This window comes from Poecilia mexicana, unplaced genomic scaffold (genome assembly GCF_051168715.1).
Source record: "Poecilia mexicana isolate PSO_F unplaced genomic scaffold, ASM5116871v1 scaffold_17, whole genome shotgun sequence".
NCBI lineage: Eukaryota > Metazoa > Chordata > Actinopteri > Cyprinodontiformes > Poeciliidae > Poecilia > Poecilia mexicana.
The window spans coordinates 14,569,695-14,586,049 of NW_028263386.1; the positions used below are offsets into that span (position 1 = coordinate 14,569,695).

Here is a 16,355-nt window from a genome sequence, read left to right on the forward strand (position 1 = left end):
CCACATTCCATTAATTTAATATGCTGATGCTGGACTAATCAACAAGTTGTCTGCTGCTGCATTGTGTCTTTATAGCACGGGGGGTGGGGGGATAAAGAAGAAGTAGATGGGTTTGGTGTTTGAGAGGAGAAGAGGGGAAGGGGGTGGAAATCAAAGTACTCCACCAACAATCTATATAATTATCGTCATCTCCTGCTTTTCCTCTCTGGCAAAGAAACACTCCATCCATTTGTAGAAATCGCCCAGGGGAGCGTTACATCAAAACTAATCATAACGATTAAAATCAGCTTCTCTGCAGGGAGGAGGCAATAGGGAAGTTAGAGGCAGGGGGTGAGGGTGTTGTAAATATAGGACAAAATATATGTTATTTGATTTTTAAGAACATAAACTCAAGAAAAGACTAAGGCACCACTGCCGTGATCACTTCCATTTACTCGCAGTTTTATTCTGCATATTGGCTTAGACTTGGGCAGAGACATGAGCTAATTGTATCCTGATCTTTGCCTGGAGGGGTTTCGGGACGCCTGGAGCAAGTATTCTCTGTATTTTGTTCTGTCTACCTTAGCCAAGCTATTGCATTTCTCGCTGGTGTAGGAAGAGAGGCAGATCTCAGGCCAAATCGGAGGAGGGGAAGAAAAAAAAAGGGTTCACAAAAACCACTTCATGTTTCAGGTAAGCGAAGATTTATTTCTGTTTGCTGTTATTTCCGAGGCTGGGTGGACTGGGACATCGAGGCGCAGCAGCTTTTACGCATGTGCCAAGCGATTCGAGCCGCACTAGTTCTTTAGAAACATTTAACCACTTCCTGGCTATTGTTCCGTGGTTAGAGGGCGACGAATTTATTCGCGTGGCAACAACAACTAAAGCAACAAACGGGTTGTCGGTGCGATCTCGTCGTGCGAAAACGTTCCGTATAATATCCGACGCATGAATTTGCTCCTGGCGCGTCTCAGCTCCCGATTATTATCCCCGTCCGTCTTCCTCGTCACCGCTCCGTGTACACAAGTTGCTCACAACTTAGTTAAACGCAGTTTTGTGTCGTTTAGGAACGGCGTTTGAACTTTGTTGTATTTTTTTTTCTCCCCGTCGTGAAACATTTCCATTTCCTGACTGCCCCAGATCGTGGAATGAAAGACGCCATTGTGGAGTAATTTCGCCGCAGGCGTATTTGTTATTCTGTATGACAGGATACAAACGTCAGTGCAGAATATGGGAATCATCCGTTAATAAAAAGCAAAGCTGTGTTAAGAGTTGTAGCTATGTGGAAAAAGGCAACTATGAGAGTCATTTCTGTTTTGTTTATATATATATATATATATATATATATATATATATATATATATATCCTGGTTAGCATTATGACCGCGCTGTGTGTTAGTTCTCATCAGCAAACGTTGTGACTAAAGTGGTACAATATTTGCGACTGGCACTAAAATACTGTTGGAATTGCATGTACACTTGTGAGCACTTACTGCAAATACGGTTTGTTTGTGTTTGTTTGATTTTTTTTGTTTGTTTGTTTTTATTTTGTTTTTCTAAAATGCAGATTATATTAAGAACGTGTTAAAAGAACAGCCGAATATAGGATGATTCAAATGTCAGTGGGAGAAAAAGTGAAGTAACACCAGTTCCAGAGTAAAGAAACACATGTCGGTGAGATGGTGGCTGATGAGGACCAATCACCTGATGGCGCTGTTTCAAACCCGTAGCATATGAGATGACTGCAGTTTATGATGATCACTGAAATTATACTACAGAATATCAATTTTGATACAATATGCTATCCGACATACACATTCCATATACAGTTTCCATTAAAGGATTTCATAAATACATCATAGGGATCAGTTTCATTTTAATAAAATGTTGTTGTTTTTTAAATTATGCATTTGAACCGTTATTTTCGCTGTGTTGTACTGAAGAAATAATTGTATAAATTAGAGGGAAAAAAAGAACAGTTCTGCACAAATATTTATAATGTATTGTGGACTTTTTCTAAATCACTCAGTTAAAGTTATACAGACATGCCGAAACATAAACAATATAAAAGCTTCCAGCGATCGGCGGATAAAGACAAATTAGAAAGTTGCATTTCAACCTCATGTCTTCTACAGCTGTGTTCTAAAGCTATAGAAGCTATAGAAGACATGATATCAACAAAGTTTCTGACATAACTACGGCCGTGCATTCAACCGTTATGACAATTTAAAGATGTCATTTATGATGTTTGGTTTCCTGGCAGAGACTTGACTCTTACGCCTTGTTCAAACATTTTCAGCAGGGTGAAGGTCAGAGTTTTGATGAGCCCATTTCAGAAGTTTAAAGGAATAGTTAGAATTGTATCAACATCTAGTCAAATGGAACTGTGACTGGCTTTATCCAGTTTGAAACAAATAATAAAGAAAATACATAAAATAGGATAGATGTTATTAATTTATGCTTTCACTGGTAGGTTTGTCACAATATTCACAGTCAAATAACTTCTATGTTACCTTCTTAAAGTTTTGTTAGTGATGGTGTGTCTTTCCACCTGATCAGCTGATCCTCCTGCCACCAGAATGATTTCCACACTATTAATGCCACAGGAATGCACCTTTTTATTTTTTTTTATTCTTTTAAAACAAGTGACACCTTGTTACCAAATAAAAGTTTATTAGGCAGACTTTGAGTCGACTGACTTATGTTCTCTGTAAATGGAGGGAAAAAAGTGCTATGTGATCTGAGTGACAATAGGCATGTTTGGAGGAGTCAGGATGAGGCTTTGAAACTTTTGAACTCTGTACCAGCTTTAGCAGCAGTATCATGCTGAGGGTCTGCATCAGTGCAGGGAGCAGTGACAAAGTTTTTAATGAAAAAAAAAAAAGAACCTCAAACTTTGTCAACCGAAGTAAACAGCAGTAGCTAGTTTAAACTTGAACTAGTAACTGCAGGAACATTATCCCAAGTACACATCAAAACTGGTCTTGGAATGGACAAAGCAGGCCATGTTTGTGCTTGTGGACTATCCCTGATCTTAACCCTGTTAAACATATTAAGGCTGTGAGGTGCGGCGGTGGCACAGGGGTAAAGCACAACCCATTTATGGGGGCCTTAGTCTTCAACGTGGCCATTACAGGTTCGAGTCCCGGCCTGATGACCTTTGCTGCATGTCTTCCTCCTCTTTCACAACATTTTTTCCTGTCTGACCACTGCCAAAGGCCACTAGAGCTGACTATACTGGTCCAACCCAAAAGAGCAGACCAGTTTAAAGGAGCTCTACCAGTTTGGATTAGAGCAGACAATTATCCAAGATAGAATTATACCAGGCAGGACCTTGTTGTTGACGGCTATAAAAGGTTTATGATCAAGAATCAACATTCCGAGCGACACTCATCCCAACATTTTTGAGCTTGTTTGTATATGTTTGAGCTTGTATATAAAATAAGATCACAGTTCAGAAAATCCACATAAAATTCAAACATGCACATAAAATGTTTGCCTTTAGAAATCACTGAGGTTGTATGTTGTCGTCACCAGTCAACCTTAAAAAAAAAAAAAGTCTCAGTCAAAATAAATTATTTAATGCCAAAACTGATGTGAATATTCATGCTGCATGTAAACTTCTAGCCTGTAGTTTATAGTTTATCTCTGCCACTCCTGCGCTGGGACAGTTTGATTTGTGCCAGTGAACATGCACCACAGTCTGCCATAGCCTGCAGCACCGGTTGGACTTTCTTATCTAAGATGTCATGCTGTTGCACAGCTCTGGTAGATCCACCAAAAAATATTGTGAAATAGGAAAGCAGTTGAAAGAAAACGGAGGTTTTCTTAATCCTTTACGATTATTATCAAAGCAAGTCACATGCGAGTCATTTAGACGTTCACCTTTAAAACTTTGTGCCAGTTAAGTTCAATGGACTCTCTATTGCAGTTCTCGGTATTTCAATAAGGAATTTGATTTCAAAATGTAAGTAATGTTCTGCAATATTCCCTTGCAGAAATGTATTGATACCTTCAATACATGTCTATTTTTCATACTGGGGACTTTATGCCACTTATAATTTAAGAGCAAAACATTGCAACAAAAAACATTTTATGACCCCATAAAAAAAAAAAAAAACTTGTTTTTAAATGCCATCAAAGAAGAAACCTCTGTCATCACTGCTCTGCTGTAACTTGTCCAAAGTGACCACTAAACCAAGCTTCAAAATCTCCCCCAGGCCATGTTGTTATGATGCTGTGCTACCTGTTATTTTGCTCCCTTTACAACAGGCGCTGACTTAAAAGTGAGCCAAAACTGTGTAAGCCGTGAATGTGTGTGGACATTTGAAGCAGATAGCTACAGGCAACAGAGCAGAGACAGCCCATCCAGATTATGTAAATACTGGTCTGCCGTGCCTCAAACTGAATGTTAATGCTCTGTTCTGAAATGCTAATTATGTGTTGTGTGATATGTCAAAAATAGAGACGAACCGCATTGTTGGAGAAACGACTGAAAAGTTCATTTGTTACTCATGCAGCTCCTGAAAGGCTGCATGATGACTCTGGTTGCCTTGTATCGTTCTGCAGTCGCTGAACAGCTCTGATGTTTGTCTCTAGAACTTTGAAATTATCTGCATGTAGAAGTGCATCTGGACACATCAGGGTGTTATCAAAGCATTATTTATTCCAGTAATTCATGTGAAAAAGTGAAACTCATATTTTGCTGATTCATTGCACAAATAGTAATATATTTCAAGCATTTTGTTTATATAAATATAGATTGTGAATTTACATGATTATGACTTACAGGCAGTGGAAAAAATAGCTTCTTAGAAAATTAGAATACCACATCAACTATAAAAGCAGATTTTAAATTTAGAAATGATTTATTATAACCCACACAGTAGTTGTCCATTACTCATTTGAACTCTTTGTTAAGAAGGTAAGCCTAAAGAACTTGATCATGTAGAGAGGGCTACTATCCAAACACAATCATGGAACGTTTAGTGGAAGGAAAAATGATGAGTTAAACAAAACATTTTCAAAATTCAGAGAGGTATTCACAGGTTGTGGACTGTGTCTGGACTAAGTGCTTCTGAGCTTCATACAGATGTATCAAGGATACAGGCAACAATTATCAATGTCAGAAAATAATGTCAGACGTCTTGAGCATCTCGTAGATTGCATTAAGTCATCCAATTTGCAGCAATCCCTACTTTTTAGCATACATGTGTTGATACATAATGTTTGTATGAGGTTTGTGCATTTTATGGCGCAATAAATATGAATGAGTTGCATAAATGAGACAAACCTCCGTCACATTATTCCTTACTGTGAATCACTGCAAGTAAAGCGCTACTATGGCTGTTATCCTCTGCACGTACCTCCTAATGGTTGCGATCTGATCCAGTTGCAGATCCTGGTAACCTTTTGACCTTCGAGCTGTTCTTAGGTTAAAAGTGTACATGAGGCAAATGTGAGGCAGGCATTCGCTCACGAAAAGGTCCACTGCATGTTGTTTTGCAGTATTTCCAACTGATTTTGTGATATAGGAAGTTATTTCCTCAACCCCCACCTGCCACCCACCCCAACGCCTGTTCTTTTTCACTCCCTCTTCTTTCTCCCCTGCAATTTTCCATAATGCCTCACAGATTTTACACTCAATCCACCTTTGCGATGACAAGGCTTTGAGGAAATCCAATTCCACCGAGCTGTTTTCAGAACTTACTCTCCACAGGCACACACTCACTTCCGCACACACACACACTCCACCATCTCCACAAATTAGTCAGGGAACAAATTACCTGCATTCTGAGTGTGATCCCACGCACTTTGCCGGCTGCCTTACACAGGTCCCCTTTTGAAGAGCAGCCATGTGATTTCTCTCTCTTTCTGCCCCGCAGGCCCCCTTGCCTTCTGCGAGGGATTCTGGAGTTGAATTTTAAAACTATGTATGGCTGCTGCCTGCGCTTATCAGCGCGTGCACAAGTGGCATGCAAATCAAACGAGGATCACACACCGCATTGGAGGCCTACACTCAAAGGCAAGCTTAATTGCTAATTGGGTAGCTAGGTGTGAAACCCACACTGCCAATGAGAGGGAGGAATGTGGATGTTTTAAGGCCAGTGGTTGAACTAATTAATTTTAATCTGAATAATATTAAAAATTGCGGATTCCCTACGTTTTCTGTAAAGAGGAGAAGAAGAAAAAAAACAGCCAGGAGAAGGCTGCAAAAGTTGTTTTAACTGCAATTGGATGTGTTGCGGTTTGGTTTTGTGCAGTGTGATATCAAAACTGGGATAGTTTTTGCAATGCTAGTATTTGGATTGGAGGAATTCCTTTCACACTGCAGCCTTCATGCTATATAGCCTTTCATCTCAGAAGAAGAAAAGTTTAGGAGGTTTTTGGTCTGTGTTGACTTCATTTAATGGCAGATGGTTATTTCTATGTAGGGTGAGGCAGTGTCTCCGGTGTCACAAAATGTGTATTTGTACACAAAATTCATTCTCAAGAACAATTGGAGGCAGAGGTGCTTAATATGGGCAATGTGGCTATATGGGTGTGGTACATATGGGCCTCTCACATTCAAAGGGCAGCTCTGGGGTCAAAAAAGAAAGTTCTGTTACCCTAACCAAGTTTTCTATTGCTTTTTGTAGGTCCAATCACTGGAGATGTATTACCCCCCTGTGTAATGCACAATTGAAAGCATTGTAAGAACATGTGGCTGTTCTTAGGACAGAGTTCATGGAGTTCATAATATCCATTTAGTTCAGCAATGCTAAACTTAAATGGTCATTTAACTGGTTTTCAATGACACTTGAATAATTGATCTTCTCTTATTCAAAATCTAAAATACATATGTTGGTCAAATTTGAATTGGAAACCAGTTCAAATTCTGTACTGAAGATAAGCTGTTTATAACAGCCTGAGATTTAAGACACCTTTATGCGTAAAAACATTGACTATATCTAAAGTGACCAAAGTTGTATTAATTTTAACTGACTGACTCAAGGCTCCTTCTGATTTTGAAGACATGAATTCAAACATGGATCTTTTTCCCAAAACTGGAAGTTAAATTTTAATTTAATTCTGAATTGTCAAAACAGCAATAATGTCTGCTCAATGCAGAATTATCTGATTTGACCAGTTTAATTTTGGGTTTTGACAATTGTGACAATTAAATATTGTCTATATTTATTAATAAGCAGTGAAATATCTTTAGTTTAGTATTAATATTACTGTTGTGCAGCCTAATGAGTAGTTTTTATTAGTTTGCTCTGTCACAAAATCAAAAACTTTATTCTTGATTTCTAGAAATCAACTACTAATGCCATTGTAACATTTAATTACAGCTGAGTAGCAATGGTGCACAAACTCCACCCCAGTGGGTGGCAGCATTGCGCCCACAGTGCAGCATTTTGTCAGTTGCAAAAACACATACAGAGGATGCATTGACAGATTAGATCATTTGCTAAAATGTGATGGATGGCAAGACCAAGTTTAGAACCAAAATAAGCCTTAAATTAATTTTCAGCCACTCCAGAAGATGTTTATTGATAAATAGATTCCTTTTCAATTAGATGAAGCTTGAGCAATATTACAAAATTCATGGGCAATCATTTAAATCCATAGGTGTGTGAAACCGGTATTTTCATACCTCCAAAGACTGCAACTGCAGCAAAAAAGTATACCAGACTCCAGGAGGATGAGTGCATGTAACTATTTTCATATATTTTTACTTCAATTCCACACTCATAAATTACAGTATGTGTTGGTCTGTCACACAACATCGTACTGCACACTAAAGTTTGTTTGTGTGACAAAATTTGACAAGGTGCAGGGGGTATTAAAACTAAAAGAAGGAATTACATAAAGATTATTCCACTAGATATTATCTTTAACCACAATTAAGAGGGAGTTTAAGATTAGATTGATGGCAAGGAGGCTTCCCATACATATCCCATTCTCCCATATCACTGTCATGTTGGCCCCCTCTTGGTGGCGCCACTGGCCCAGGGCCGGTTTCAAGTCAACACCACCACTGCTCAGAAAATTGATTAATTTAAGTTTTTTAAAAAGAAAAAAAAAATTAGGAAATCACAGGATAGAGTCCAGGATGTTGTCTGGATTCTGTGCATTTTTCTATAATACACAGAGTCCAGTCAACCATATTCATTTAATTAATTAATCTGTGACACTGAAAAGAATCAGGGCAGGTCGAATACGAGACTGCTGGTCAGTGCGGAGCAATTTTGTGCACACATGTCCATGGATGAGTGTTGGCTCTGTCACTCTTTACGCTTTGCACACGGAGAGACTGTTATCTTGACCGAGGCTTTGACCTGCTGCACAAAAAACAGCTGCTGAACAATGGGGCAGCAGCTTGGGGGCAGGAGGGCACAAACAACGCTCCAAATAGGGCAAAGGTCAGCTGTGGTAGGTCCAGATGTGACTGTTGGCTGGACTCCCCAGAACTGCATGATCCCGCTCCGACAGGCTGCGTTTGTTCTATTCTGAAAATGCGACGCGCATACCTGCCACCGAAACAGCGACAGCCCAAAAAGAGCCGCGGGCGCTACAATGCTAATGTTGTCGGGGGCTTTGACTTCTCCCAGCCACTGCAAAGAAGCCGCTCTGTGTGACAGGCACGGCGCTGCCGCTCTCCCTCCCGATCTGCCGCTTTTCACGCCTTTTCCCGCACATTTTAGCAGGTGCGTTTCAAGAGAAAAGAAGAAGGGGAAAAAAGAAAAAGAAAAGCCGATCACCTGAACGTTTTATGTAAGTAGTGCAAGTAATGGACGAAACGGATATCATGGACCTAACGCATCAGAAGGCGAAGAAGCGACCGCGTCCAATCAGTTCCGTGGATGAGACGGTGCACGCTTCGCTCAAGCGGCTGCCGATGCGAGCGGCGGAGTGCAGGGAGCCCTCCCTGATGTTCGCTGTCAGAGGAGAGCCTGTCCCTGCAGCGTCTCTCAAGCAGAATGACCACTCGGTGACTTCCTCTCCAACCACAGTGATGCCAGCACAGGTAAAACAAGAAAAAAAGAAGAAAAAAAAAACCCTGAAGTTTCTCAGAAGGAACAAAGTAATCGTCGCCTCACTGCTCCTGAAAGCGTTGTAACGTTTTATTCTCCTCGTTTATTATCAACTGCGCACGTATTATTATTTTTTTCTTTTAAACCTCATTCACCGCGTGTGACCTTTGTAATCCACCTCCACTCGACTGTTATAGCTTCATTTATATTTGCCTTTTTTTCCACTTATACCCTATCTCGAAACTTTTTTTTTACAAGACACCAAAAGTACTCCTTGTTGAAATTAAGAGAGATCTTCTGTTTAATGGTGTTTGTAGGTTAACGTGAAACAGTTTTGCCCCCAAAAATCCTATTATAGTTCTCAGATCGAGAGTCATTATTACTCGTTTTCATGAGAGAGAGAGAAAGAGAGAGAGAGAGAGAGACAGATTGATGCTTCAAATTAATTTGGTTTTGGAGATTATGGCCCACAGGAGAAGATGCTTGTAAGATAGTGGCAACATTCAGGTCAAGGTCAGGCTTCTGTATCCTGCAGTTACAAAAATGTCTATTTTTTCACTCCTGGGCTCTGGAGTGTGGAGAACGAGTGTGTTTCCTCAGCTTGCTTTTAAATTGCATCTGATTTTTGGAGGGTTTTTTTTTTCCTTTCTTCTTAAAGAAGTGAATTTACCCTCTTGTCTTTTTTTTCCAGGATAATCGCTCCAGCATGTCCAGACCCATGATCACCCGATCACCAGTGTCTCCCTTGAGTAACCAGGGCATCCCCACACCTGCACAACTCACCAAATCCAACGCCCCTGTGCACATTGACGTAGGCGGCCACATGTACACCAGCAGTTTGGCCACCCTAACCAAATTTCCTGAATCCCGGTGAGTCTCCATCTCCAATCCAAACCTAAAATGAAGGCAACTTTTGCAGCTTAGGGCACGCAACGAAGGTTTTGCATCTGCAGTTTTGTGGCTTTTTTTTTAAGACAGAAGTGAATAATAGAGAGTGGCTTGTTCAAGTCAAAGCGTGTTTGGCAGTGCCGTAATTGTCTGTGAGTTTAACGTCAGCTTCTGTAATGTTTAATGTCATTATGTGACAGTCAAATGTCACAACTCCTCAAATCACGCGTGTATCTTGGGGAGGCACTCGGAAGAGACTGTGATGTATGAAATACGTGGTGTTGTTCGGCTTTTAATCACCCAGGTGCACAGCGCATTGCATCTTCTCACTTCTCACACTCGCAGTCTAGAGTTGTGCTTGAGAGGTAAACAATTTGCAGGAGCTGGTAGTGCAGACCACAGACAAAAGCAACTTGGTTATTCTGACAGATGTCAACGCAGCAGCAAAGAGCCAAAGGCCATGGAGCCATCTGGAGGCCGGGAGGCCACGCTGTCGCTCCGAGACCAGGCCTGAGGGTGACTGGCGCACTGCCTCAGGCAACCAAGCACCAGCTGGCCCTAACCTCTTCAGACCACCTCTGCTATTAATATCTCTTTCTTTCGTTGTCGTTCTACCTTTAAAAAAAATAAATAATTCCACCGTATAATGTATAAGTCTTTGAATCTTTGTTTTTAAAGGTAGAATAAACATACTTTTGCTAATCTGTACATATTGTCCTTCTACCACTTTCCCACCTTCCCTATTCCCCCTTACTCCCCTCCTCTCTCTGTGCAGAATCGGCCGTCTCTTTGATGGCACAGAGCCCATAGTCCTGGACAGCCTGAAGCAGCACTACTTCATTGATAGGGATGGACACATGTTCCGCTACATTCTCAACTTCCTCAGGACGTCCAAGCTCCTCATTCCCGACGACTTCAAAGTGAGTGCATGTCTGTTCTCAGAAAACTGTAAAGTCCCATCAGCCAGTCAGCAGTCCTGCAACTTAGCGTGCACAATGCCTAGGCCACCAAACGCCTTCGGTCTCCAATACTACATGAGCTCCTGGAAACGACTTGGAGTGTAAAATGTAAATATCTACCCAAGGATCTCTCCAAACGAAAAACTCAACAGTGTCCATCTCCACATCAAGGGATGCCTTTTAGTCTAGTGTTGTTTTAAATCGCATTTCTTTTTTTTTTTTCTTACAAAACCAACTATCTTCTATGCAGGCAAATTAGCTCACAGGCTCCCATAACAAACTATTTCTGCAGCTCAATATATGTCCAGCTGCCGAGTGTCCATCGACACTGACTCCCTCACTCTATGTGACACATTAGCATTCCTTTTTTTTACTCATATGTGTCATTTACTCAGTAATTACTAAATTTGCCCTGGGAGAAAACAAATAAGCACATGATCTGTTGGACTGTCCAAAGCGCCACTCAATCAGTGGAAAGTATGCCAGTTAAAATAAGCAAAGGCTCAAGTTCATGCGGAGGTCATTTTCACATTGGGGAAGCTTTAAGAGAAGCATGTGGAAAGGGCCAAAGCCGGGGGAAAAAAAGCATCAGTTTCACACTGCATCTTCACGTTAGATATTTTGTCGTTTTTGGTGAAGTTCTACAAGATACATTTTTCTGACCACGCTCTAACCTGTCCTCCGCAGGACTACAGTTTGCTGTATGAAGAGGCCCGATACTTCCAGCTGCAGCCCATGCTTGCAGAGTTGGAGCGCTGGCGTCAGGACCAGGAGCTGGGCCGGGTCTCCCGGCCCTGCGAGTGCCTAGTTGTGCGCGTTGCGCCTGACCTGGGCGAAAGAATCACCCTCAGTGGCGACAAGGCCCTGATCGAGGATGTTTTCCCAGAAATCGGTGATGTCATGTGTAACTCTGTGAACGCTGGATGGAACCATGACTCCACACATGTGATACGCTTCCCGTTGAATGGCTACTGTCACCTCAACTCTGTCCAGGTACAGGATTCCTCTTTCCTTGTGGGGTTTTAATATCTTCGATTAGAAGTGATTCTAGTTTTTCATGTATTACCGAACACCTACAGTTAAAAAGTCTTCTGTATAGAGATTTTTTTTTTTTTTCATTTTACATCTCTGTCTCAAGACCTGAGATGATGATCTGTTCATTCCGCATTTCTTCATCTGCTGTTGAGAAATCTTTACTTTCGTCTCATTGCAGACTCTTATCTTTTTTTAATCTTCCCAAATCATAAGAAAAGCCTTGAAGAAATTTGACTCTTTGATGAGTTCATCAAAGGATCAATTTATTGAGTCATCGCTGTACATCTTCCACAATCCTCACTTCCCTGTTGTCTGACTAGAATATTAATTTTGACTTAGCCTCCAAAGCTGGTGGTTGGACAGTTTTTCCTTCAGTCCCAGTAGCAACACCAAGTTTTCTTTGAACTCAGTGTTGGTAGTGCCTACCTGTTTTTTTACAAAAAAAAATGGTTGCTGTTAGATCAGTAATAGGCATGCATGTTAATAATAACTGCCCAAAGAGTAACTGAGAACTTTTCATGCGTCCATAATAATCCTACCTTTGTGAAAAAAATATATGAGAAATTACTGTCTGATAATAGTCATTAAAGATAGTACATCTACCACTGCTACTCCTCAGTGTCAGGCAAAACACAAATACGTCTGAACTTTTGTCCACAGCTACTGTTTTGCTTTCCTGGCCTCAGCACACTTGGTACGCTTGCAGCAATAATATCCTGGATGTACACTTGTAGATTTGGGGAGACTATGACATTCTTATCACTCAGGTCAACAAAGACCTTTACAGATATGCAAAGGCCTTAAATGCATAGACATTTAAGGTCCATTTACAAGAAAGATTGTTCAGAAATAAATGTGAATGGAAATAAATGCTAGAAATAATCGAAGGAAGTATATTTTTTTATGTATGTGGTAAATATGTTTAAGGCATTTGGGTAAACAATTATTTTTAAAAGTTTTTTTATGTCATCATTGTTCCATTGATACTGGCTTCTACCTGATATGTACTGCAATGCCATTAAGGGTTTCAATAGGTTTGTAGGCGTCAATATCCCATTTGCAAGACTATATCAAAATATTTTTGTATTGAAAACCTAAAATCTCCAACTCCACTGCTAAAACCAGCAGGAATTTGGCAGTAATTCACTATTGTGATTTTTTATTGATATTCCACTGATTCATTGATGGTGATGTCCTCAAATATGCATCAATAACTGATGGAAGTGAGGCATTTTAGTAAAGATTTCACAATGATTTGGACTGTGTCTCCTTCTGAGGAAGTGAAATCTCCACCTCCTTTCCAAAAACACACAAACAAAAACCCATCTCTGAAGTGTGTGAGTAGTGGAGAGCAAGCAAGAGAGTGAGCACGCTCCCTGGCAGGTTGTCTCCAGGCAGGGCCCATAATCCTGTTTGGTTATTAAAGCACGCCGGCGGTGAATGCTGTATCTGCGGCTAATGGAGGCAGGGAGGCGGAGGGGAGTTGGGGGAGGCTGGGAGAAGGAAGGGGAGCAGAGAGAGCTGCCAGCAGTAGGGGGACCTTTGTAGTTTTGGCGGAGGCTTGGGCCTGGGGCAGGACTGAGGAAAGGGGAGGTTTTGCTCGGCAGCCCACACTGAGCCAAGTGGCAGAGAGAAAGCCTCACTGCTCCCTGGGGCCTCTTCGATGGAATGTGATCCTACAGCCCCCCCGGACACGTCTGTAGATGTCTGCAAGGCTGCAAGATCAGAAACGGCTACACACACACACCCAAAGACAAACACACATGTACACAAAAAAACAATGAAAGGGAGGCAGGAGGCAATATGAGAAGCTCTTTGTTTGGTGAAAGTCTTGTGAAAGTCTCATCCCAATTCCCATCACGAGCCGAATGTTGCCACAACTTAGACCCAAAGCTAATTCCAGTGGTAGAGTTGGCGCAAAGGCAAGAACATATAATTGTTTTGGGCAGTTTTGTGTTTCTTAGTCTCACGGAGGCAATTAAAGGTTAGAGATGACAGCCATGCTTTGGCATAATAATTTTAATTGACTCCTGCCAGTTTGTTTTTTAACATACACTCAACGTTCGGCCCTTCTACATCATCCACAGGTTCTGGAGCGTCTCCAACAGCGCGGGTTCGAGATTGCTGGCTCTTGTGGCGGAGGCGTGGACTCATCCCAATTCAGCGAGTATGTCCTGAGGAGGGAACTGAGGAGGACAAGTCAGCGAGGACCCAATTCAAACAGGATAAAGCAGGAGCAGCTGGACTAGAAACCTCCAGGGCAGCAGGAGGTGCTAGACTTTTCTGTAGCAGCCAAACAATCAGGGCTGCAGAGCTCTCTGGACTCTGTTTTTCTGCATTTCTTTGTTGATGTTTCTGTTTTCTTACACTTGAGAACCACATAGAGAATAAAAAAATGAAGTGCAACAGGAGATTTTTGCCATACGAAGATATGAGGCATTTGATAACTTTGAGATTGCAAAGACATTTGTGATTGTCTAGTTCCCCCATAAACCAGTTCAAAAAGTATTTATATATATATGCTGGATCCCCAAACAAAGTTTGTTTTAAAACTTGCAGCCTACATTAGGTCAAAAATTTGATTTCTAACATACTCATATGAATTAAAAGTCTTTTATTGCTGAAGTAGTGTGTTGCATAGCTTGTCGTCAGTGACTGTTTTTGTTGTTTCACTAGCATATCGAATGGAGAACTTTTTTTTTTTGCCCCCCTCGAAAAAACTAAATTTGTGTTGCTTAGAGAGCAGAATGTCTCAGACTTTACCAACATCTATGTTAAGGAAACACATTTTTCACAAGTGACATGTACAGAAAATCCAATGAAGTTGTGTTTTTGAAATTAGCCATCAAGGACTTTACAAACACAGTGGAAATGAATATTTTTGTAAATTATTGTCGCACCATTTGCCTCACAGGACAGTATGAACCACCATTCCGTGTGATACCTTAGGACTTGTTTCATTGGAATCTAATTTTTCTCAGTCACGACCTGTAAATTTCCATTGTATGTCTTTGTGTTTTTTACATTGAATCTTTTTAAAGCAAGTTTCTTGCCTCAGACATGACTGAACAGATTAAAAGCTTATTGTACTATCCAAACTGAGATGACTTGTATTTGTAGCACATATTGATATGAAGTTCGATATAAAGTATTTCTAAGATTACTGAAACACCTACGCTCCTTTGATTTAAGGGGAATGTAGAGTAAAAAGGAAAATGTGAAATAAATCTCAGCTAAAGTTGTAAATATTGTCTGTTTTTCACTTTGTGTGGACATCTTAGATAAATTTCCTTACATCTGTTGGACCGTCCCAAATGACTCAAGTAGTAAAATCAAATATATGAGGTTAGACTTAACCGCTCTTCATCATATACGTAAAGCAAACTATAAAGACAATATAGTGTTTATTTTAGTGCCTGAATGACAGTGCAGGGTACTTTTTACTTAGCTATACTGAATAAGGTTGACTTCTCCACGCAAGCACTGTCAGTTGTGTTTCCACATATTCCTGCAGGGCCAAAATCCAAAGTGAAATCCCACACAGAGCACTGTCGCCTTGTCTCCGTCCCTTTTGGCAGAATCTCTACTTTCTATGACTATCTTCAGTTTATGCTATATGTCTTCCTTTTAGGCCTCTTTGTCCCAGATTTCTGTTAGAGCTGTCTGCTATAATCATGAGGTGCAACTGTGGCTAGGAGAGGGTGTTATTCATAAAAAATGAAAGTGTATTTTAATTTTTAAACATATGTAAATCCATAACAATCAAAGAGATGAGATCAATGAAACTATTTAAAGCAAAGTTTTTATGACTTGAACATGATTTTTAGGAATATTGTTCAATTATTCAACTCAAATTGTCATTTGCTAGTATCTGTAAAACAATTGGTTTTGTAGTCGTACTGGGAAAAATACTTACCTATTCTCATATTATAAAATATATCAATTTTTAGAACCAGTGCAGTGTCTAAATCAGCCATTGATTAATTCATCCATCCATTCATTCGTTCATTTTTATCAACCTTTTTAGAATTGCAGGGAAAACTAACAAAAAAGGGTTCAAGCCCTCCTCAGTAAGTCTAAAATGTTTTATTAATGCAATGAAAATACGGCTTTTCAAATTTAAGAAGACTAAATATATTTTACATAAGCTTCTGCAGGCTGCACTGTGGCACAGTGGCTAACACGGTATCAGTTTTGGGTTTGAGTCCTGGGTTCTTTCTGCTTGGAGTTTGTGTAGCATGTGCACCGATCTGAAATGAACAGGTGTCACAGAGAATCACAGACATCCCTCTACTACACAACACTTTACCCCTACTGTACTGTGATCAAAAAACACTTGACTGTATGTTAGTGGCTATGGTATAGTGTGCACTGTAGTTCTTGCTAATGAGGTTTAGTTTGATTCCAGCTTCCCCATGCAACATGTAAAGTCTTCTTGAGAGGGGAGTGCTGCGGTGGCTCAGGGGCTAAGCAC

General features: G+C 40.5%; 1 protein-coding gene across 2 annotated transcripts; it reads left to right on the forward strand.

Moving 5' to 3' along the window:
- On the forward strand, positions 1 to 15,127 carry kctd1 (potassium channel tetramerization domain containing 1). 2 transcript variants are annotated; one of them, XM_015005745.2, is made up of 5 exons: positions 1 to 672; positions 9,691 to 9,869; positions 10,663 to 10,807; positions 11,534 to 11,839; positions 13,969 to 15,127. In XM_015005745.2, exons 1-5 carry the CDS (start codon positions 664 to 666, stop codon positions 14,128 to 14,130), a joined length of 801 nt encoding a protein of 266 aa, XP_014861231.1. In that variant the 5' UTR covers positions 1 to 663; the 3' UTR covers positions 14,131 to 15,127. The 2 variants fall into 2 exon arrangements, with proteins under 2 accessions (XP_014861231.1, XP_087870810.1); XM_088014684.1 differs by lacking the exon at positions 1 to 672 and adding an exon at positions 8,102 to 8,992.
- Positions 15,128 to 16,355: the final 1,228 nt, after the last annotated feature.

Coding starts and splice junctions, on each gene's coding strand:
- kctd1 (XM_088014684.1), top strand. CDS start 8,756: ATGGACGAAACGGATATCATGGACCTAACGCATCAGAAGGCGAAGAAG. Junction 9,870..10,662: donor ACCAAATTTCCTGAATCCCG/GTGAGTCTCCAT, acceptor CTCTCTGTGCAG/AATCGGCCGTCTCTTTGATG. Junction 10,808..11,533: donor TCATTCCCGACGACTTCAAA/GTGAGTGCATGT, acceptor TGTCCTCCGCAG/GACTACAGTTTGCTGTATGA.